The following is a 25,480-nucleotide window of genomic DNA, read 5'->3' as shown; positions in this document are numbered from 1 at the left end:
GCCCTGTCGTGAGCTGTTCCTCAAAAACAGCGAGCTCATGGTGATCATGAGCCCAAGGGTATTGACCTAAGGGTAGGCTAAAAACCAGGCTATCGGGGAGACGATAGCGGGACACTAAGTATAGTAGTCTGTCTGAAGAAAGTTCAGAAGAACCGAAGTCATCAGGATCCCGACCTCAGGAAGAAGATGGGGCCTCCGATCTGGAGGATGGACCCTCTTCCTGAGCTTCAGGGTTAGAGGTTCCCTCTAAAGGCAGAAGAGGGGAGCCACCCTGCTGCGAGCTGACTTCCCCGGCAGGGGTAGCAGCACCCTCCACCTTGCTAAAACTATCTAAGAGCCTATCTACACTAGAAGTCGACATGATTGAAAAGCAGGAAAAAACTAAAGAACAAGGACTCACCGAAAAGAAAGGACGGAGTGGAAAACATAAAGAAGACCGAGCTGGAAGGCTTCGATGCGACCTCGAGAGAGCTCAATCACAGAATTCACGACGAGAAGAATGAGTCACGGCCCCCCCCCCATTTATAGCCGCAATGTCTGAAAGCTAACAGTCGAGATTGAATTGATCCGATGGCTCCTAGAAAAACCGGCTACGCGATCCACGAGGCCGAAATCGGTTTAGCGCATTTTTTGATGCCCGCGGAATTTATAGACTCCGTGACGTCCAGGCGTATACAAACGTAACCTGGGTTTTTCCGGTCAAACTGCGTGGTCGAATGAACCCGACCGGTAACTCACCTGACTAGCTGCTTGAACTTCGGACCAAATCCACTTAGCTCATCATGAACTCCCCGCACCGGGTCAAGACCCCTAGCCTGGGGAGTGGGGAGCAATTGATGAAGGGTGATTTGGCCCGACCTCATAATGGGGATACACGTGGACATGACTCGGCATAAGTGACAACACAACACAATCAAATCGGCACGTGGACGTGACCCGACACAAGTGACAGAACAGCATGATCAGTTCGCTACAGAGCAACCTCGGGTACCCTATTACCCTGAACCGAAGCTACTTCAAGTTACCAGATCGCGACCAGGATAGAGACCAAGTTCGTTGCACATCGAGCTCGGACAAACGAACCACCCTGGAAAGAGGCCAACTCGGGATAGGCCTACCTCGGTGCAAGATCACCTTGGTACTAAGGCACTTTGACATACGGAGTAGATCAGCTCTGTGGAACAAGAGCTCAGGTAGCTCGCCACCAAACAGGTCGGCACTTCACAGGTAGCTCGCTATCTAGTTAAATTGACCTTCACATGGTAGCCCCGAGGATCTCACCACCGGATCCCTTGCTTTTCGGGATCACGCCTTGTAATGGCTAGCACTATCTCCCCGTCCTATTCGGGCGGCAGTGATAAGCCTTATCATCTAGCGGCGTTATCTCCTATTAATACGAAAATGGGCCTCATCATAGCAAGGATCCTGGAACCACTCCGAAAAACCCGCGAGGACTCTAGTATATAAAGACCTCAACCCTTCAGGGGTGAAGGTATGCGTAATCTCTGCTCTCTAGCCCTCTTGCTTTCTTAAAGCTCTCATCAGCTCGCAACCATATACTGACTTAAGCATCGGAGTGACCTCGCCAGGCAAGCCCCCCGAGTTCTCTGATTCTCCTTGTGCAAATTAATCAAGTTCGTTGTCTACTGGAAGCCAAGTCATCACCAACTAGGAGTAGCCAGATTGCATTGCATCAACGTACCTCACCATTGAGCTCCATATGTGCCAAATGCCAACCAGAAGAAACAACATCCCTAGCAGAATGTGACCCTTGAATGATCCCATCTCTCAAGATGTCTATTTCTCAGAGTGTTAATCCAAATTTTCTTGTTACAATGGCAAGGATTTCAAGATTCTACTCTCTATTTAAAATCATAAGTGAAATTTTAAATTTTAAATTTTGAAGAATCTAACTTCTACCTTAGATTTTAAACTGAACATTGCAACAAAGATTTGAAAAATCTTTTGCTCTATTTTCTAGTTCTTTGTTGTCATGAATACTTTGACCTCATCAATTTTTCTGTTTAAACGCTAAAGAAATCACTGAAAAAAAAAGATTTCTTTTCCCTTTTCTCTATTTTATTTTGAAATTTTGAAGAATAATAAAGTGTAAAATAGTCTTTTTTGCCCTTCTGTTAACGGACGTTAACACAGGAGTAGAGTTAGTCAATTGTCAAAGACAATAAGGATAGTGTTAATCAATTTTCAAACAGTAAGGATACACTTAGTCAATTAACTAAAGCATAAGGATAGTTTAAGAAATTTACCATTTTTTAAATAAAGCCACATCTGTTTGAGGTGTAAATGAGAACGGGGAACTTTACACCCCAATCCAATCCAGTTTTGCAGGCGTTTGGTAGAGGTGTTTAGTGTTAATATACCTCGTAAATTGTTGTAAAATTTCGTTCTTATCAATGTTTCCATAAAAAATCAGTGAAAATTTAGGTTGATAAAATTGATGTAAATTTTCCCTTCTCCGTCCAACAACCAAAAGAACAAGCTTCGCTCCTCTCTCCTGCAACGTCCCCTCCGTCCAACATCTCCTCTCTTTAAAAACAAGTTCAATTTTTATCGAATAATCTTATAGATCTCCAAGATCTGTCTGTTTAACTTTAACTAGGTGACCTGAGTTCAAGATATGACCATTTCAAAATCTGCTAGATATGAGTTTCTAGGAAAGGCACAATTAACTTTAGTTCTTCCCCTATCTAACTGCTCTGTTCCGTGACGATTGTTGGCAAGGTAGCAGTCATCTGCAAGTATGGAGATATTGGCAAGGGTTGTGCCGCCACCATTAAACAAGTCAGCGCCTGTATAATCGTTACTGAGATAGACCACATTTGCACTCTTCAGGATCTCACGGAAGGCGCCTCATTGCTAACCCTCAAGGACGTCGTAGTCGAGGCCGAAACAAACCTTCCATCGGCTTGGCCGATAATCAGCCTCAAACTATTTAGGGTACCGAACCAGGTCTCCATTCATGACCTGCATAAACCTCTTGCTGCAGATTTCCCATTTTCTAGACTGACCACCGCTGCACTCCTAGCTCCTCCAACCACTTTTCCCGATTTCATCCACCTTTCACTGCCCACGCCGTGGTGGGTTCTGGCGTCAGAGCCCATACAGATCAAGGAAAGGTTGAAGCTGATGTCAGTCTTTGCAACCGCCATCTCTCTCTGATGTCGGGTTCCAAAGACTAGCACGATATTATCTTCTGAATCCAACTGGTGTAAAAGTGAAAACCAAAACACCCCGGTTTCTTTTTCCATCAATCACTAAACGGGAGTTACATTTTTCATCGGTGTAAAACTGAATTTACACCTAAAACACACGCAACCTAAAGTGATAGGAATAAGGCGATATTTTGACAGGCAAGGGCTTCGAGATGAGGATGCCGAGAGAAATAATGCCATCATCCACTATGAGATTCTTGGGTCTTTTAAGAGTTTGGCTAGAACGAAACCCAATCAAGTTCATCCATGTAGTTTCCACGCACCTATAATGTGGAGCTTAACTATTTTAAGATGCTGTTTGATCATCCCGTGTAGCCTAGGCCACTACATGATTGTAGCCTGAACCCCATTTTCATACAGCGAAATAACTAGACCGTCCTTGATGCAGTAACATCATTAGTATACATGCAAGGCAAAATCTTAGGCCTAAGCCTAATGTTTACAAAACTGGATTGGACCGGATGGTCAGACCGGAAAAACTGGTAACCGGTCAGCCCCCGGTTCTGGCTATACTATAAACCAGCAATTCCTTAAAAACCATTGAAAATGTCAAAAAAACATTGACTCAGGTGATAGAATTGTTAAACCGTTCGACCCAGGCAGCAGTTTGCGAGTTATCATTTTTTATTTTTGCTGATTTAAATAAAATAAAAAAATAATAATAAAATGACTCCCATATCCCTGACCCCAAATCTTACGATTACGAATGCTTAGGGTTAGAGCAACCCCCATTTTCGTTCTAACCATCCCTCCTCTCAGCCCTCACACCCAACCGACCACCTGCGGCAACCACAACCTACGGTGTCCAACGGCGATACACAATGACCAATGGCAACCACAACCTAACACCTGTGATCAGCTTCATCTACAGCGGCCAGTGTTGATTTTGCAGCAGGTCCAGCCGTCCAACAGTAACAGTTACTGCAGTAACAAATCCAGCGATTTTGCAATGGCAGGCGGGGGTCTCTAGCGGTAGTAACAGTTGCAGGCTTGCAGCAACACTTGCAGCGGCAATCACTTGTGACCAAGTCTAAGCCCACTGGCGGCGAGCCCACCGTCACACCACCTTTACCGGCGGTGACCATCTTTGTTGCTAGTACCATAGCGGGGGCAGTGATAGCCAAGCTTGAGCATGTCAAGGAATTCATAGCTCAAAAACGCAGAAAATTTGCAGCCCCAATTAGCCCAAAAACGCAGAAAATTGCATAGTTTCTGGTTATCGTACGCTGTCTGGACCATGATCTTTCTGAGCCTCTTGCAAAGACCTTTGGTGTGAGACCTTATTGATGGTAGTGGCAATTTTGAAACTTGATAGATTCTGACTCCCTCCGGTGATACAAATTACAAGCTTAACTGATTTTCTGTAGCTTCCTGTCACTGCCTCCGTTGGTTGCCATCGCCGATTTAATTGAGCGCTTAGTCCTTGGCATTATAATCTTGGTCATCGTGACCATTGTTGAGCTCATCCACACACATGCTGTGATTCACCTTCTTTTGTCACTTGGCATCAGATTACCTCTAGTTCTTTTTCATGCAGTCTTTGGAATCAGAGATGATGAGGATTTCCAGAGTAAAGCTAATTGAACTCGGTCTCAGATTTATGGATATAGGATGATCTAGTTTTATTCGGTATTTTTTCTGTTTTTATTTAATTTTATGTTATTTTTTATTTTTAATTTATTTATAACATCACAGGTCAAACCATTCAACCCAAACGGTTGAACCGCTTAACCAGAAACCGGTCCCCTAACCGGTTCTGTTTCCGGTTCGCTTTTAAAAACCTTACTAAGCCTAACTGGCCAACTGCAGAGTTCTGACGAGGCAGGAAACCTAGTTCGATAGCAATTACATACTGACACCTGATACCAACTTATAGATATCAATACCAATTAACAAATCACTACACCTACACCTGTAGATTTCTATAATTCTGGAGTGAAGATCCAGCAGGAGCGGTCAACATTAGTAGGATCAAATAGCGTTCAAGCAATAGAAAGGAGTTATAGTAGTGTTGCAGGAGATAACAAAATAATGGCGAGGGACTAATAATACAGTCAAAATAAACACAATTACAAATTACAAAAATACAGTGAGAGCAAGTGCAAAACCTAAAATAAGACAACGTTAAAGGAACATTTTTCCCAGCCATACAAAAGAGCTTACTCTTACTGGTCTCAGGATTCCCAAACGAATGGCGAAAACATTGGCAAGCCTGGGTTGTGCTGGAACTGGAAGAAATCTTTTGGCCAGGCTATATCAATAACTGTAGACCATAACCTGATCGTTTAACTATCACTCTTCTTCTATCACATGATTCCACAGTTTTAACACTGGCAAGCATGCATCAGAGAGGAGTTTCCCGGTTCCCAAATGAACTCTACCCCCCAAATAACAAGACTGAAGAACAAGATCAACTAGTATATATGAATAAGTCTATAAATTGACTAATAAACACCGCCTAAACAGATCACAATTACGATGAATTAGCCCCAGTTCCATATGCAGATCCAAAACTTGAAATCCCGACCCATAATTTAATAGGTAAGTTAACGCACATCATAGCGTGAGCTCCGCAATTCTTTCCATTTCATGCATTGATCATATTAAACTGGAATCTGGACAACTGCTGTGGGATGGTAGAGATAACTGGCCCATATCTCTGCAATAAAGAATACAAGTATTTCATGCCAGATATATATATTGAAAATTAGGATAATATTTTTCCAAGAAAGAAGAATAACAACTAATCATTACAGGCAAGAAGAATAGCATAAGTATTTCAAGCGGGATATATATTGAAAACTAGGATAATATTTTCCAATAAAGAAATATAGCAACTAATCATTACAGGCAAGAAAACAGGGTTAAGTTCGAGAGCCAAATATACCACCATGGGGCATGGATTGTGATAATCATAACTAAGGCGTTTGATATCATTGCATTATGTGGCTGTTTCCCCACCATGTCAGAGACACATAGATGATTAGACCTTACCAAACCATAATCCTGTTTTGTTTGGGCTGATCAGGTATAAACGTTTGTATTGCTTCTTATCTCGGGTTGTGTGAAACTCATTTTTAGAGGAAACATCATTTAGACATTTCCTGCATAGGGGAGGCATTTCCTCCAAATGTTGAATAGTAATTTGTGCCAAGCCCATTTTTTCCCAATTTCCAATGCATAAATAAAGTATAAACACAATGGCCAATTGGCCATATTGTCACAATACCGAATGCCCACTAAAATATCCTTCAGATAAGATATCTACATAAAATGTTTAAACCAAATAATTTTAAAGCACACTCTAGTCAAAGTAGATACTTGTATTTTCCCGAAACACGAGGTTATATATCCTCCATAATACTCAATGCACCATTGTCCTTTCTATGAAAGAAACAGTTTTACAGATTCATTGTACAAATTGAACTCAAAGGTGAGGTGCATTTCAAGGTCTGCACCTTGCCTAGGCCCAGGTGCATCTCCTTTGAAAAGCTGCATGCCTAGTGCTCCTAGGCATGTGTCTGGTGCATCTTGCACCTTAGGCATGCACTTCTGTTAAAATTTGCACTTTTTTTGCACCTTTGTTAAAATGTGTGCTTTTTGCCATTTTCTGAAAATCCCCTTTTTTTAAGGTTGTTCATCCATTCTTCCTAATAAAAGATATTTTTTAAAAGATAATTAAAATTATAAAACCATTTTTGAAGGATTAAGAATTTAAGACACTAACATGGACTTGTTTGGACTTGCCTCAAGGGGCTTGGTACAAAAGCAGCTTGTAGAAATGTAGAATTAGGAATTAAAGATGTTTAACATCACATTGGTTATTTGAAATAATGCAATTGGAAGGAGATAAAGATTTGAAAGTTTGACACACTTGAATATTTTTTATATGCTATATTTGATTTTGTTTTTATTTTCACTTTAAATATGTTTTATATGCTATGTTTATGTATTTTAATTTGAGCTAATAGCCTAATAGAATTTTTAAAACATCCAGTTTAAAATTAAAGTTTGCATTTTTATTAATTAATACATTTTAATAGTTAATACTTCTTGATTTATTTGAATGTTTTACATTTTTTTGCATTTTGTGAATTAAAGAAAAAAAATACACCTTGCTTCAGAAAACAACACACCTTGACTTGCACCTTGTGCCTCAGGCACAAAGTGCCCCTGGAGCTTTTTAGCAACTTGCACTTTTAAAAGATTAACAAGTTACAGATTACAGACTGGTCCTGGACAACCCCACTCTAGATGATCCTTTGATACTAAAGCTCCAGCCAATGGGTCAGCCATCATATTGGCACTTCTAGGTATCCAGTTGAATGAGGTGTTCAAGGGATCCCGGGATCCCTTAGGGAGAGTGCCTGCCTTACTAAAGGCCTCATCCTCCAAGGTATTTCTTCTCGATTCTTTAGCCAAGAGATAACTGTTTGGCAATCTCAAAATGATTGACATTGCAAGATATCAAGCTAGAGATGGTTAGAGAAATGTTCGTGGAATCGATCGAAGGTGCTCTTGAGAGTGTGAAATGATTAGAGAAATGTCTGGTTAGTCGTTTTGTCAACTCTGAACCTAACAAAGTGGAGGTTCTAAGATGGGTCAGATCGGAGTGGAATTTGAAAGACGTTCAGGTGAGGAAGCTAAATGTAGGCTTTTTTTTCTTTTTTCTAAGATGGGTCGTCGGATCTTAGGCTGGGAAGATGGAACCCACTGGTGGGGGCAATCCGAGAAGTGGGGATTAGGAATTTTTGTACGTTTTCAGGATTCCTCTTCATGCCTGGAATCTGCAAACATTTTGTGCTATGGGAAATGCCTGCAGTTGCTTCAGAAAAATTGATGCTCGAACATACAAGATGAAGAATCTGGTAGCAGCAAAAAATTCTGATCAAAGTTGAGGATATTCATTTGGTTCCATTGAGGCATTAAACTTTGCAGGGAAGTGGTATGATCAGAAGCTGGTGATTGAGGGTTGTATCCCATTTCACTGGTTAGAGGAGGTATCAGTGTGAACTCAAGAATTTGAATGTCTTGTAGAGGAAGGAGGGGAGCTGATAGGGCAGGAGATCAGATGGCTAAAGGAGGAAGAGGATGGAAGTCAAAGAGTCAGGGAGTTGGATAGTCATGCGGAGGATAGAGATGTGGATCAGGAGAGGTTGGGAGGGGAAAAAGGAATTTCATGGGAAAGGGATGAGAGGACATTAGTTAATAATGGACACATAGCGGGAGAACTTAATGAGGGGGATATTTTTGAAGAGGCCAATGGGGCTTTTTCGAGAACGGTATGGGAGCAGTTAATAAGTGCTAAGTGGGGCCAAATTTTTAAGGAAGAAAGGGGTTTCTCCTTTGGGAGGTTTCCCAGCAACTGCAAGGAAACCTTGATGTTTTAAAGACGGGTTTAGATGTGAAACAATTAATTACCTTTACGAAACATGGGGGGCCCTCTATAAAGTTACAGGTGTGATTGGAGTTCGATGAAGAAGAAAAAAAGAGTAGGTGTTGGGCGGTTTCTAGATCTATGCAATCTTCTCTTCAAAAGGCAGGCTCGACCTTTGGTTTTTTGGAGGCCGCAGGTTATGGAGATTCCATAAATGTTGGTTGTCATGAGAATCAGGTGGCTAATTTATGATCAGCAGAACTTCTTCATGGTAACCTGGTCGAGGTGAGGCCCAATGCTCTTTCTCTTGTGTCAACCGAAGGTTCACAAGGGTCATGTTCTATTTCTTCTACCACATTGATCCTGGAGAATAGGGGCTTAGTCGTTGATTTGAAAGGAGTAACAGAGGGATGGAGATGGGAGATGGGGATGTGAGTGCACTTAGGGTGGAGGCAGTGGAAGAGGTGGTGAACCGTGAACAGTGAGCTCAAGGACAGGAAGAACGGAGGAGGCATAGGAGGTGAGGGTAAGAAGGTGAACATAATCAAAAACTTGAATCAAGATGTTTTGTTAGGGGCAACTCCGACTATTTGGTCTCTGAAATGGTCATTGAAAGGTTGGGAATTCATTTGGGTTGTAAGGGGAAGGAGAATGTTTTGGCTGAGAGTGTTGACGCTTCGGAGGTTCCAAAGAAGTCCAGAGTTTCATGCAAGTTTAATGTTGTGCATGTCACCAAGGTCTTTTCAAGGCTGAAAGATGGCCTGGTTTGAGCAGGGCCAACTAACAAATATAAAAGGATTTATAATAGAAGTTAAATACAAACCTCTTAGTATCAACTATTGTGGACCCTAAATCCTAGTGTGGAAAATTGATTGTTACAAGGAGCTGGGAAGAAGAATCTTCCAGCAGATCCTCGTGGGGTGGAGTCAAAAAAGGATGATGTGTTAGAGGAGAAGAACAGTAGGAATGGAAACGAAGTTAAAGAGGTTTCTGTTGAGGCATTGTCAAAGGGGAAGGAGGGAAGCTTGGATTTGAAGAAATTAGTCGATAAAGTGATGGAAATTGGGAAGTCTTTGGACTTATTTTTCTTGGGAGGTAAGAGCTTTTCTAGGAGAGCTTTCAAAGTGTTTGAGAGGAAGAGGAAGGATTGAATAGACGATAGAAATTGATCCTAGGATAAGCTGGGCATGGAAAGAATATTAATTGAGGTTAAGAATAAATCCTCTATCCTTCATAGTATGTTTCTAACATTTGCAGGAGAAAGATTACGGTTGATAATAGAAAGGTGCTTTTTGGGAAAAGGAAGGAGATGTCGGTGGAAAATTAGAAGAACATAGAGGAGGGAAGGAGGAAAAGGGAGGGGGTGGGTTCGGACCAGAAGCCTCAGGCGACAAAGGAAAGGAGGAGGCAGGAGAAGAGAGGAAATTAAAGAGGCAGGCTAAGGTAGAAGAGGAAGAAAAGAATGAGTTGGCTATGGAGGATTCAAGTGTTGGTCATGTGGCCAACTCAAATCCAAGTGGAAGGGTGGATGTGGTCCACGTGGAAGAGAAGACAAGGAGGCAAGGGGTGGTCGGCCAAGAGAAATTAGTGGTGGGGACCGTCATTTGAAAAAACTAGATAAGGATTTTAAGAAGAACAAGCAGCACAAAAGGTTGCAGGTAATGAAGGGTATATTTGAAAATTTTAGCTTGGGTTCAATTTTAAGAAGAAAGAAAAATTTGGTTTCCGAGAGCTCATCGCAAGATTGGGTGTGGCTGATGGCAAGATGTGAAGCGGGGAAGAAGATTATCACAATTGAAGACGGTGATGATTTGAAATGAAAGAAGAGGAAGGACTATATTGTCAAACAGCAAATGAGAGGACTATCATAGAATGTTGAGGAGGTAAAATCCAATGTTTAGGAAACTGGACCAGACCGGTTAAACCATGACCTAGGACCTTGGTCGGTTCGGTCATACCCTAATAACTGTTTTTGCTAAAAACTGGTTAACTGGTCCCGATTTCATGAAACCGCCTAGATCCTTCAACAAAATTTTAAAATGTGATTAAACAAGACTTGGACCCATGACCTCTTGTTTTTATATATTACTTAATTACCACTAATCCACCTCCTTACTCATGTTAATTAATAACTTTTTATTGTACATATTACTTTATTATGCACTTATTTTAAAGAGAATGTAAATTATGAGACTTGAACCCTAGTCATTTGCTTTAACTTGAAGTTATTGCTGTTAGCAGAACTTTTAGGTTGAAAAATAACCCAGAAATCGAAAGAGAAGAAAGGAGAAGAAAAGAGAAGAAAAGAGAAGAAGAATAGGAGAGGAATGGGGCAAAAATGTTCTATTACTGCCACCCTAAGTTGTATTATTTATATGTGTTTAACATAACATTAGGTAAAAGGACAAAAATGCCCTGCTACCCATAACAGTACAAGAAAGCAAACATAAAGCTAAAAATAAGCAACAAAATAACTGAACTTATGGGACCACAAGTAAATATATCAGGTCACTGTATTACTACACTCCCCTCTCAAGTTGGGAATAGATGTTGATCATTCCCAACTTGCACAAATCTGATTTCAATTTGACTTTGGTGACTGCTTGGGTGAAGAGATCAGCAAGCTGCATATTAGAGGCAACATAGGGCAAGCAAACATCTTGAGATGCAACTTTCTCTCGAATGAAGTGGCAATGAACCTCAATATGTTTAGTTCTGTCATGCTAGATGGGGTTGTGAGCAACATTAATGGCAGTTTGATTATCACAATTCAACCTCAATGGCTTCTCATACTCAATCCCTAATTCCTCAAGAAGATATCTCAGCCATAACACTTCAGCCACATCATGAGCCAAAGACATGTATTCTGTCTCAACACTTGAACGAGCAACAACATTTTGTTTCTTGCTAATCCATGACACTAAGTTACCTCCAACAACAACACTAACAGCATAGGAGATATCAAGACGAGTAAGACATAGACAAAAGAGCTTTCCTACTAACTGTTGGTACATGGCTTTGTCTTCAAAAGGCTCACCCCCTTCGGCACTTATCTTATGATTCAATTCAATAGGTGTGTCTACTGGTTTAACTCCTAGTTTCCCAGTGTCCTCAAGGAAATCAAGGGCATATTGCTTCTATGAAATGAAGATACCATGTTTAGAGCGGGCCACTTCAATTCTCAAGAAATATCGCAGGTCACCAAGGTCTTTCACTTCAAATTCTCAACTTCTAGGAGAAGATCGGGAGAAAGATTTTGGAGATGGTGGGGTTAAAAAACTGTGAGATAGAGATTTGAAATTGTAATTGTTTTTGTTCTGTTTGGTGAGATGGAAGATTGAATTGGGTTTGACAAGAGTTTCAAGGTGCTGCTATCGTGGTGCAACAGTGGTTTTTAGTTTTTCTTTCTCTCCCTGTAAATTGTTCTAGAGTGGGTGATAGGATCTTTTGTTGAGTTTGTGGGGTGTTACCTTAATACCAATAGGTTGTATTCAGTTTTTTCTTTCCCTTAATATACTTTTCCTTTTTACTTATCCAAAAAAAAAAAAAACATTAGGACTACTTAGATAATAGCATAAGGTTGTGGATTCCCTAAATTACAATATTCTAAAATCAAGTGAAGGATCATACTTTTTTTATCATTTTTGCTAAAAGTGAAAACCAACATTCTGTTTAATATGCAAAGTATGAACTCTTAATTCAACTAAGACTTCTCCCAATTCCCAACTATATGGGGTCAGATACATGAATCCTGTTCTGCCATTCTGCTCTGTTTAGTGCAATATCCATTGTCATGGGGTCCTTACATTATTTCTTTATAGGAACATAAACATTTATAATTCATTGGATTGCCTTAACTTTGGCAAATTGTATACCATGAATCATGAGTCAATTTATGCTAACAAATTTGTGGTTCTCTGGGGAATACAGCAAATAAGGCAATAATGGTATCATCTCCTAAAGCAACATCTATTCTCAGATATCCCTGATATGCATGCCCTCGTGTCCATGATTAGGTTGCACAGGATAAAGTAACACAGTACTATCATCATACCTGAACATTATCATAGAGCTCAAATAATGGGACTGCAAGCAGTTTTAGGTTTTTTGGCACTGCAAAGTACTCTCTCTCAGACAAGTGAACAAGGAATAGCTTCTTACATTCCTGGAACAAGAAATCATTTGGCTCAGCAAAGTCCACAAAGCTTCCGATGTCAGAAATGTTGGGCAAAGAATTTACCTTAGGTTTTGTGATATGAGGAGGGCAGTATGGGTACATAATAGTTTCAAAGTTTGGCCTCCACCAGATAGCTACACACTCTCCAATCTGCAACAAGATCCAATCAGTGACTTTCATCAAACCACATGGTGGACAACAATAGCAAGGCATCAATAAAACAAGCACTGAAAAAATGAGTATGTTCAGACAAATGAATGGCACAACTAGAAACAACAGTACAATAAATGAATGAATCCATGGGCAACTATGGGTAACCCCAGGTGATAACATGAGGCAACATACAACGAGACAATTTTCCATTTCCATTTTTTTATCAATAACAGCAACAATTTTAGTAATGCAGATGAAGAACAAGTACAATATGGAGGGAGAAGGGGTAAGCTCTCTTAACTCTCTCCATAAATAAAAATAAAATCAGATTACAACACAGCCCATAATAAATTGTCCCTTCCCACCCCTTGTTTTGCAAGCACATCAGCAAAAGAATTAGCACTCCTATTTTTTTATAATTGAATTGAATTGTGATTTTATTAATCAGGAAATGATAGATAGTACAAGCATCCCAAGGAGAGGCACAAGGTGCAACCTCTCCTTAAAAGAAAATTACAGAAAAAACAGTAGTGAAAAGATTACAAAACAGCCCAGTATAAGATTTCCCTGTTGCCCCTTGTATGGCAAGACAATCAGCCAACACATTTGCCGACCTTCCCACCCAGTGTAGGCTGATGATATTCAAGTTTCTAGTTAGCCGCTTAGTTTTCTTTAGCAGGTATCTGTAGCACCAAACCACCGAGTCTGAATCTGCCAGCCACCCCACAACAACTTTAGAATCTCCTTCAAGTATTAGGTTTTCCACCCCAAGTTGATGTGCAATTAGAATACCTTGTAAGGCTGCTAACAGTTCCACCCTATTAAAGTCTCCCAAACCCACTAGGCCAGACAATAGGGCTAAGATGTTACAGTCCTTATCTCTCAAGACCCCTCCTATTCCAGAAGGTCCAGGGCTACCCTGAAAACTTCCATTAAAATTCATCTTTACACATCCTTCAGGAGGAGGAACCCAATCTGCAAATATCCTACCTTTCCTGGAAGAGAAAGCTGCTACAGCTGACTAGTTCCTCCAAAGGTCATCAAAGGAAAAGGGTTGGAAGGAGTCCATAGTTCTCAACCAAAGTATTGTTCTTGTCAAAATGCAGTCCTTGACATTTAGGAAGCTTCTTTCATTTTCTTGAAAAATTCTTGCATTTCTCTCTCTTCCAGCTTTTTTTATCAGCACCACAAAATTCAATTCATTATACTAAAAGGCAATTACAGCAAGAAGTTGTGCACAAAAGCAAGAAGCTCAAAAGAAACTATCCCACTATTTACAAAACAGCCCAGAACATAGATTGTCTCTAAATTCCTTCTTTAGCTAAACCATCAGCCTAGCTGTTTGTAGATCTCCTAATCCACCTTATTTGGATAAACATGTCTTTAGATATCCGCTTGAATCGCCTGAACTCATTCCTTAGCTTCCATATTACCCCTTTCCCCTTTTTCAGCCAACTCACAACAATTTTTGAATCCCCTTCAATAATCAGCCTGTCAATCCCCAATTCTTTAGCTTTTTCTACTCCATACACTGCTGCCATCAATTCTGATCTCACCGCATTATCATGCTAAACAGGACCTAAGTACATGGCTAAAATATTTCCATCCTCTTCCCTTGTTACCCCACCAATACCCGAGGGGCCAAGATTGCCCAAACAACTGCAATCAAAGTTCAATTTCTTCCACTCAGCATCTAGAGTAGACCAAACCTCAAAGTTCAATTTCTACCTTAAAGTCAGCAAACAACTTTAAGGTTTTCATCCAATGTGCCACCCTTAAAGTTATTATGTCAATCATAGCTTCTTTGCTTCTTTCCTTGTCATCAAAAATTCTTAGGTTTCTTTCTTCCCAAATTGTCCACACCACTGCTGCTCTAGTGCATCTTCCCATAATCCTACCTCTTCTTTTAGAGCACCTGAAAGTGTGAGAACTAAAAAGACCTTCCAAACCATCAGGGAAGTCCATCTACAGCCAAACAAAGAGGAAAACCACACCCAAATAGAGTTAGAAAACGTACGCGAGATTAAAGTAGAGCTATGCAAGCTGCATGGTGAGACCCAAAATTCTAGATTAGAGATAGAGGGAGGACAGGAGAGGGGAGGAACTGAGACACAACCTTCTTTTAAACAAGGAGATGGAGTAAAGAGAGGGTAAAAGGTCCTTAAGAGCTGAATTACCCACCCAGATGTCTTCCCAAAATAAAACAGAATTACCAGAACAAGCATCATACCTGACAAAGTTAAGAAACAAAGGACGGACACAATGAATTTCTTTCTAAGGTGTGGATAATGTAGCCCAACATGATAGACCCACATTCCAACCGTTTTCCAGAGTGGCATGAATACTTGCTATCACCTCATGCCATAGTCTATCTCTCTCTAAAGGCCATCTCCAAAGACTAGTTCTTTGGATCCAGGTTTCCCAACAGAGCTGCATTCTTTAGATCCAGGTTGCCCACATAGTTGTCAAGGCGATGCCTAGGCGACTGGGCGCTTTTCAAAGAGCACCTCCCCCAAACGCCAAGAAAAAATGTATTAAGCACATGCTTAGGGGACTGAAACACATATATAGTATGCAATATTTATTAAATAAAAATAAATATATAATATATAATATTTTATTGGTTGGTTTTAGTTTTTATGATAGGGCATGTTGCATGTTATCATGTTTTTGTTGCAAGTAAAAACAAAATAATCTCAAGGGTTTCACTTTGACAAAAGAATCGAACAGAGGAAGCGGAGAGAACAGCCCTCCATCGTTCCAACACAGTCCTAAGTCAAGGTGAGTTAATCAGTTTCCTCCTTTGTTTTGTTCTCTTTTTTCCACGGTTTTAAAACAATGGTTACGCCTCATTTTTCTCCTCTTCCTTTCTGTTGGACTAAAACCATTCTCCTTTCCTGGTTTGAATCATATTATTGGACTAAAACAGGGGCTCCGCCCCCTTCTTTTGTTCTTAAATTTCTTGCATGTTTTCAGCTTTTTTCCCTCATTATTGGTGTTTCTTTTATTCACCATATTCTTCTTTTATTTTAGTTTCTTTTTCACCAGCTTTTCTGGGTCTAGAACAGGGGCTCCGCCCCCTTCTTTTGTTCTTAACTTCTTGCATTTTTCAGCTTTTTTTTGTTTTCATCATTGGTGTCTGAAACAGTGGTGCAGCCCCTTCTTTTCTTATTCACATTTTTTCTTTTATTCTAATGTTTTTTCACCAGATTTTCTGGGTCTAGAACAGGGGCTCCGCCCCTTACTTTTCTTCTTTATTTTCTTCTTTTATTTTAGTAATTGTTCTCATCAAGAAACACTGGTTACCCAATCCCAACCTACCTTCTTCTTTGCTCCTACACACTAGTTCCCACCTTATTAGCAATCCTCTTCACTCATTGAAGCTTTAACTCCATGTCTTGGGATAGCCACTTGAACTTCTTCCCATCGGCAAATTCCAAAAACCATTCTCCTCTTTTTGCAGCCAACCAATAACCAGCTTTGAGTCGCCTTCAACAATCAACTTTCTGATATTCAATTCTTTTGCTCTTTTTACCCCTTCCATAACTACCATAACTTCAGCTCTATGCGAGTCTCCCATTCCAAATAGGACCTAAAAATAATGCAATTATGTTCCCTCCCTCATCCCTAAAAACTCTTTCAACACCAGATGGGTCCAAGTTACCTTCACTATCCCATCAAAATTCAGTTTTATGAACTCAGCTTCTGATCGGTACCATAGTGGACATCTCAAAGTTGAGAGGAGCAGAATGGGCCACTTCCTTCCAGTTTCTAGCCAAAACATAAGCAGAAATGCTCTCAAATATTCTCAAGATTTCACCTAGTGGATCACCTTGCCAGTAATAGTTTCAAAAATGGCTTATTTGATTCTTTCCTTGTCAAAAAAGATTCTCTTATTCCTTTCTTCCCAAATTGTCCAGCAAACCACATCCCTTACACATCTCCACAACAACCCCTCTTCAATGACCCCCCAACAGAGCAAGAAGCAAACAAGCTTTGTACAGTTGAAGGGGGAGTCCATCTGCAACCAAACAAAGAAGAGCACCAAACCCAAATAGCTGAAACAAAGGGTCAGGAGATTAATAAGTGATAGCAGCTTTCACCATTGGCCCTACAAAGAATGCACCAGTTGAAGTGCCACTAAAATATCCAATGACTATAGTTAACAGAGGAATTACTGCTCAGAAATTAATAGATAATAGAGACCTCAATAGTAGTATTGAGAAGACAGATTTTTTGGTAACATTAAGTGTTTCATGAAGAGATAATCGAAACTTCATTGGTATGGAAACCACAAGCAGTGTAGAAAGTTTTCAACATGTAATTTTTTTTCAATATCGTTTGGTTCAAGGTTCAAAATATCGATACGCCCAATACGCCAGTATGGGCGTATCGGGCGAATCAATAATATATTTTTTAGTTTTTTTATTTTTTTCTGAAACCGGTTCAGGGGGGACGGTTTAGGTCTCCTCCATCCCCTGAACCAGTCAGACCCCCGATACACCCACTATAGGGGCGTATCAGAGGGGTCCCAAAACGATACGTATCAGCCAATACGTGCCAATACGTGTCGATACTTTGAACCTTGGTTTGGTTTATAAACAGATAAATACAGGCATAGCCACATGACATAGAAGAGCAATTTGTTTTTGGTAATTAATAAAAAAGGAAGATTTTATTAAGAAAGAAGAGAATACAACAAAGGTGACAAGAAACCACCTACAATAAAGAAAAAACAGCCCACAAACCCAAGAGAAATAGCATTGATTATAACAGAAATGAGAGATAATGGCCACTTTTGACACCTAGAATTACAATAAGAAATTAAGAAACAAACCTGCCAATCTGGTTGAAGGGCAGTTGAATTAGCAGCTAGTTTACTAGACAATTTTCTCTTCAATCCCTCAATTTCTACCAAGGTCAGACAAAAGAATAATTAATCAGACAAAATAAGGAAACTCAAGAACATGAAGTACTGTCACTTGGGGAAGGGGATATTTACCATTTTCTCCAGGCTTCAAACGACCACCAGGAAGTTTGCAGAAGGTGTTTCCAATTTGCAGAAGCAGTATGTGGGGATGGTTATGCTCCTGTACCTGTAAATTCAAAGGCAAATTTTCTCAGGTACATTAAGGCGATTAACTTGGTTCATCTGAAAGGAATCTTGGAAGCTCAGAGTTAATGGCATGCAAGAATGTAAGAGGAACTTAGGAAGAAATGAATCCAAGACTTGCACACTAAAGGACCATTTGGTAACATCTGAAGTGGCTGAACCAAAAAGCATCTTGCTTTGTCTTTTGGTGAATAAATTTTTAATAAGGTTAATGATTGAAGCTCAAGTTAGGTAGATTACTCTACCCTTGAATATTTCATCATTTAATTATTTTATGCACCAAAAGACAAACAAATAAATTGTTCAATTAAACAGCTTCAGCCATTATTAAATGGCACTAAGCTGAGTAAAAGATAAGTTTATCCAAACAGAATACCATAACCCAGTAGGTTTTGTCTTAAAGGATTTTTTTTCTTTTGCATTTGATGATAAATGCACAATAGAGGCCATCTTGTTTGGGATTTCTGAAATGTATTGGCATTGTACAACTGGCATTGCTTAGATTTAGGGCTGCAACTTGGGCAAGCCCAAACTCAGCCCAACCCATCCCAAAATGAACTTTTGCACAGGCTGGAACTGGATTTTTAATATCTGTGCTGGTCCTAGGCCCAAAGACTTGGGTTTGGCCTCAATTCAGATTGGGCATAGGTTGAGGCCTCAGGTAGCTAGATCCTAGTTGGGTTGTCAAGGCCTCAGGTAGCCCAACCCTGGACCACCACTGTTATACACACTCTAAAGCATATTCACAATATGTATATGATCAAACCCAGGCCAACACTCTTGCACATGGGGCTGCAACTTCAGTTGGGTTAGCCCGAACCCAAACCGAAAAGTCGGGCTGGGTTGAAGTTCGAGTTAGGCTCAGGGTTGAAAAGTATGAACCCAACTTAACTTCAGATTGGGCTAGGGTTGAGGCTTTAGCCAACCTGACCCAACCTGAACCTGACTTAGCTTCATATTTATATGTATAATTATTATATAAACATGTATTTATTTAACTACTATATATGCATGTATGCTTGTATGTATATATGCAATTATGCATGATGCATTTATAAAGGTATCATGTATCATGTATCTATATTATGCTTATATGTATCTATGTATTTATCTATATGCATGATTGTCTATAAGTAGGTCAACAAATATAAATTAGGCAAAATTTTTCTAGAGCGTGACAATGGTGTTATTTTGTATATAATAATGCTAAAATTAAATTGACTTCAACCCTTGATTGTAGAAAAAATAAAGAATTTTGACAGAGGGAAATAGAGAATTTGAGTCAACCCTAACCCAGCCAAATCCCAACCCAACCCAAAAACTTTGGGTTGGGGGTTCAACAACTCGACTTACACTAAGGTGATTGTGGGCTGGTTGTTGAACCCAGATTTAATCATTTGGAGTTATAGGGATCTCATAAAAAAGCTAAATGGTTAACAAGACGTATGACAATTAGAGTCCAATGGGTGGGTAGGGCGTCAAATGCTTTGGCTGACTCTCTTGTTAAACAAGGGTCCTCTAGGGAAGTGTTATATTGGGCAGCTTTGTAATCGTTCTTTTTGAATTCCTTTACTGTTTAGGAGAGGTTGCAGCTTGCGCCTCTCCAACAGATGCTTGCAAAAGTTTATTCTCTTTGATTAATGAAATTATCATTCAATTATTGAAAAAACATTAAATAGCTAATGTACAGGATGAATAATACTTTTTTTGTATTAAATGATATTTCTAGACCCATTTTTGTAAGTCTGCTACTGTTAGAATGTAAGAAAAATATATATATTTTAATAGCATATACTTTCCTATAAACGCATCCACAAATCCATGTTTTCTCATCTTATGAGGTCAGACTTTTGGGCACATGTCAGATTCCAACTCCCATGTCAGCGTGTCCATGTCCATACAAGACTGAAGGGAACTAGTTGATCTTCCTAAAGAAAATGAACTGGTAGGATTAATATTTTATAGGGAAGGGAATACATGCTTGGATCCTATACCACCAGCACCCCCCCTGAAGCTGGTTTCATGGTGGAAAAATGGTTCTTTCATTCAGTCTTAGGGGCACTATAACAGAGAAGCCCTTACTGCTCTTGGTTCAAAGGAATTCTCCAATGTAATTAGATGGAGTGAAGACTCTGGAACATGCCCATAATGATTATTTCACATGCTGAATGAAATCAGCTACCTCTATGCATTTCTGTTTTGTTGTTTTTAGTTGGGTTCCTAAATATTTGAATGCAATTGTTAATGGGTTATCTAGATCAGGGGTCAATAGAGATTGAATGTATAGCAGTGATGTGGGCACCGGCAGCAACAACAGTAATTTAGTGCAGCAGCAGCAGTAATTTAGTGTTCTCAGCAGCAGCAATTTAGTGTTCTCATCCTATCTTATCTATTCAGTATTCTTACCTTATCTGCTTTCAGTAGCAGGGATTAGTAGGATTCTTATCTATTCAGTGTTCTTATCTTATCAATTCAGTAGTATGGATTAGTAGGGAGTCTTATCTTATCTTATCAGTTCAGTAGGATAGATTAAGGGAGTCTTATCTTATCTTATCTTATCAGTTCAATAGGATAGATTAGTAGGGAGTCTTCCTAATTAGCAAGGAGTCTTCCTAAAAGTAGGACTCTTATCTCTTGTAATCTCCTATTTAAGGAGCTGAGAATATTGAATAAAACCATCAAAAATTTCAGTTAAGAAAAAGAGCAAGGAGAGTTAGGTGATCTCTTGGACAAATCACCATTAGGGTGCCAATAAAGGTTCATCAAGAGCAGGGAGGAACAAGGGAAAACAGGAGGTTTTCCCCGTGGACCGACCCGTGATGAGATCCTATTCTCAGGCCCATAACAATTTGGTATCAGAGCAAGGCGTCATGGGTGACCTTGAGCAGTTGAAGACTAGGGTTCAGGATCTGGAGCTCAAGATCGTGGAAAACAACACGGAGGTGTGCGAGATCAAGGACGACGTCCGAGAATTAAGGCACTTGATGGAGTTGTACTTTTCCAGCAAGGAAAGGAACCCGGAAGGGGCTGCAACCACAACTAGCCGCCGACCAAACGTGGCAAAATCATCGAGCGAGCAGCAGGTCATTGCCCTAGCGCAAGCAACACCTAGAATGTCCCAATTAAGCAGGAATCCGGTGTCGTCGAGGTGTTGCAAAATCTTGGGATTGCATATCTTCAAGTTGTTGCAGGTGTTGGGGCAAGTGCTAGTGAAGGAGCTTGTATGCCTCATGTTGCGGCTGCAAATGTTGCAAAAGTGTTTGTTAGCTGCAGTCAGATCAGATCCTAGGGCTACACATATCTGGGTGAATCTTGCTAATGCATACTATTTGGCTGGTGATCATAGAAGTGTTGGAAAGTGCCTGGAGAAGGCAGCAAAACTGGAGCCTAATTGCATGTCAAATCAATATGTTGTTGCGCTTCATCGTATCAAGGATGCAGAAAGGTCTACGAATGAAATGGCTTCAATACTCAAAGAAGGGGACTCTGCAACAATTGAGCTTCGGATAGCATGGGCAGGACTTGCCATGGTTCACAAGGCTCGCATGAAATTGTAGCAACGTTTGGAACTGGACATAATGATTTGACGGAAGTGGAAGAGCGGACTCTGTACACACTAAAGCAGGCAATAGAAGAGGATCCAGATGATGCGGTTCAGTGGCACCAACTGGGCCTTCACAATCTTTGTACTCTATAGTTCAAGACATCTCAGAAGCACCTTAAGGCTGCAGTTGGCCACGGAAAAGAATGCAGCTACACATGGTCAAATCTTAGTATCTCACTACAGCTGTCTGAGGATGAACCCTCTTCATTGGAACACGATCCAGGAGGGCAAAATCATTCCACCTATCTAGGATTCCTTTAACTGTGTTTTAAGACACCCATCCTGAATTCGAGCTTGAGGACAAGCTCGTAGTCCAGGAGGGGAGTAATGATGTGGGTGCTGGTAGCAGCAACAGTAATTTAGTGTTCTCGGCAGCAGCAATTTAGTGTTCTCATCCTATCTTATCTATTCAATATTCTTACTTTATCTGCTTTCAGTAACAGGGATTAGTAGGATTCTTATCTATTTAGTGTTCTTATCTTATCAGTTCAGTAGTATGGATTAATAGGGAGTCTTATCATATCTTATCAGTTCAGTAGGATAGATTAAGGGAGTCTTATCTTATCTTATATTATCAGTTTAGTATGATAGATTAGTAGGGAGTCTTTCTAAAAATAGGACTCTTATCTCTTGTAATCTCCTATTTAAGGAGCTGAGAATATTGAATAAAACCATCGAAAATTTCAGTCAAGAAAGAGAGCAAGGAGAGTTAGGTGATCTCTTGGACAAATCACCATTAGGGCACCAAGATAGGTTCATCAAGAGCAGGGAGGAACAAGGGAAAACAGGAGGTTTTCCCCATGGACCGACCCGTGACGAGATCCTATTCTCGGGCCCATAACAAGCAGGTCCTTTTTGCAGCAGAAAGGCTTGAAACATAGCTTGTAGAGTTGCATTCAGTACAACACTGCAACAAACCGTAAGAGATCACTAATCTGTCATTCTTTAAACTATTAATACAGTGTTTTGATCATCAACATCTGTACTATGTATTTATGTTCAATGTTGGCAGAATTTTTTTTTTTTTGAACTTTGAATGATGTTGTTGACCATAAATCAAAATTCAAAATTCAATTTAGGCAAAAGTGTATGTCCACTATCTAGGTAGTAAGTGCAAGAGGAATCCCATAGGTGGAAGACTGGGTTTTGAAGTTGGACTGAGAAAGAATAAATCCAATAGATAAGTAATTAAAATTAAGGAATAAATAGGGTATCCAACAATATCAATAGGCCAAAAAGAAATGCAGAATCTGGGTACTGATACTAACCAGTAGAATTGCTTCAACACTTGTCCTCATGCCTTCTTTCATATAGCTGCAAATTATAACATATAAAACTGCTCAATGGACTGCTCAAGATATGACATCACAAAGGAGGACAGACATTTATCATCCAATCCAAACTAAGTCGTATGCAAACACAAATTCAATGAATCTTCTTTTAACTCTTAACATTCATTAATCAAGTCCTCCATAAGCATCACCTGTGTTCTATTACATAGGTAATTGACTATATTTTATCCCAAATACAAATCTTTAGGTCCCTACCAATACCAACAATACAACAAAGTCAAATCGGTCCTCTGTTTCATTAGCAGGTAATATAAATAAGTAGATGGCCCATAGTACATCCACCATTAATAATAAACTTATGATAACTTGATAAGAACTAGAGGCCCCTTGGCTTCGAATGAACCCATTTTTCCTTAATTGATCTATAAATGTATTCATTAACAATAACAACAACAATAATAATAATAAAACAAGAATGCTGATCTTTATATGCATATGCTACACTATTATGTGGAACTAATCAGGGCCCTCAACTGAAATCAATTCAACAAACCATCTTGCTATACTCCTATATGCTCATTTCTAACCCTATATGAAATTCCTGTCACTATAAATAATGAAATGCTTAACAGAAAGAGCCAACATCCATAAAAATAAATAGAAATTTGAACTGAACCAAGTACTCGCAAAATGGAAATTTAAGCAATACCAGAAACAAAAACGCTGGTCAAAACTCATATTAAAACCACCAAGTCCCCAGAAGAGAAACACTAGAAGAAGTAAAACCAGATAGAACATTGAAAATGAAAGATTTAAATTTTGAGAAATGCAGTAGAGAAACACCAGGGGCATAAAAACTAACGCAGGCACCGGCATCTAGGGTTTCGATATTAGAGAAGTGAGATCGAAGAAAATGCAAAGCATAGTTGATCATAGTATTCGAACCCTAGAGCTTTCAATATTCCACTGTTCGTTCTATTCTGCGTTGGAGAGATACTTACTTGACTTTCATTCGAGCGAGACGATCTGCGACTGAAGTGTCTTTCTCCATCTTCGGCTCCTTCGTTCCGAAGGTGTAGCTTGACAGAGGGTACGTGTTCACCACCGGCGAATTAACCATGTCTGTAGCTCGTCCGCTTGCTCGCTCGTGTACGTTGCTCCCTGTTCGATCGCTCTTTTCGTCCTCGAAACAAAGGTGAAATTTTCAAATTAGGACCCTGTACTTTGATAATCTCATTCGAACTTCGAAACGCATAAATCCAGTACTTTCTTTCAAAAACTGTCAATCTATTCCTCGCCGTTAAGAGTCCGTGAATTATTTTTTAAGGTAAAATACAAAAAATCTCCCCTGAAATTTTTGACAATCATAAAAACCTCCCTATAGTTTCACTTTAGCAAAAACCTTCCCTCTATTTTTGAAGAAATCAGCAAATACCTCCCTTCTATCAATAACCAAACGGAAAACGTTAAAAAGATGGTCATTTTTTTAAAATACCTATTTTACCCTTTTACAATTAAAATAGCCTTGTCTGAGCAATACTATAATCCCTTGAACATTGCTTGTCTTCTTCCTCACGATGCACAATAGTAGAGGAACCATAAGTCTATCCTTGGCTGACCCCATCCCTAGATTAAACAGATTCACATTGTGAGGCTTGCACTCCTGTACTTCAATATTTAGATCATTCTCAACCCCTTCAACATCATATTCATTGTTGTTGCTAATGGCAAAAGATCCACTCCCCGCTGTTGATGACATAGGAGGGTAGCTCTCACGGTGTAGCTTCTTGGAAAATGCCTTCCTGGTTAATGACGGCAAGCCAAGTCGCAATCTCCTTCGCTGTCATCTTGTCCTGCAAGCCAAGGTGTGAAGATTGTCGGAGGCTCAACTCACAGGCTTCCCCTTCTCTGGAATGATGCCATAAACAAAGCCTTGAGCTTTATAGAATTTATGATCTCTCACATATCACAAGAAATCCAAAGCGGATCATCAAATTGACCCATGAGCCTATCTCCCACCATGGTCTCCACTGACAGTCGACCCACATCCATCTCCCCCATCGTTGAATTCCAAGGTGGGGTTCCATCCTCATACCCATTCCACGTTAGCCTCTTCAACCCACTTCCGTCCAATCTCACCACGTATAGATCACCATATGGCTGAAATTGATCCAGCATGGACACCGACTCTGCCAATACACCGCCCAAACTGGTGAGAACTTGCAAGGCAATCTTTGTTGATACCAACGACTTTGAAGAAGGAGAGAGAGAAAGAGAGAGCTCACAAGATTAAGCATTCACATTGCCGAGTACAAAGAAAGAATTAATTTGTACTAGACCTAATTGTCTTGTTCTGAGACAATGAGAAGGGATCGGAAAAAGGAAATGGAATATCAGATGGTCGACTCTGTAATTTCATGCGTTGTAACTAAGCTGGGCGATTTACTCATTCAAGAAGCAGTTTTGTTGTTCAAAGTGAAAGACCAAGTTGAAGGGCTTCAAACTAAAATGAGGAGGATGCAATGCTTCTT

General features: G+C 39.9%; 1 protein-coding gene across 1 annotated transcript; it reads right to left on the bottom strand.

The window, feature by feature from the left end:
* Nucleotides 1–5,254: 5,254 nt before the first annotated feature.
* On the bottom strand, nt 5,255–24,245 carry LOC148848591 (pre-mRNA cleavage factor Im 25 kDa subunit 2). The gene is made up of 7 exons (XM_088950408.1): nt 23,951–24,245; nt 22,926–22,971; nt 17,943–18,036; nt 17,778–17,851; nt 12,851–12,937; nt 12,665–12,775; nt 5,255–5,892 (listed from the first exon to the last, which is right to left on the bottom strand). The coding sequence occupies exons 1-7, from the start codon at nt 24,067–24,069 to the stop codon at nt 5,821–5,823; spliced, it is 603 nt and encodes a 200-aa protein (XP_088806534.1). The 5' UTR covers nt 24,070–24,245; the 3' UTR covers nt 5,255–5,820.
* Nucleotides 24,246–25,480: the final 1,235 nt, after the last annotated feature.

This window comes from Nelumbo lutea, chromosome 6 (genome assembly GCF_056320005.1).
Source record: "Nelumbo lutea isolate HS-2025 chromosome 6, American lotus-T2T, whole genome shotgun sequence".
NCBI classification, from domain to species: Eukaryota; Viridiplantae; Streptophyta; class Magnoliopsida; order Proteales; family Nelumbonaceae; genus Nelumbo; species Nelumbo lutea.
This window is presented reverse-complemented; position numbering and strand designations above follow the sequence as displayed.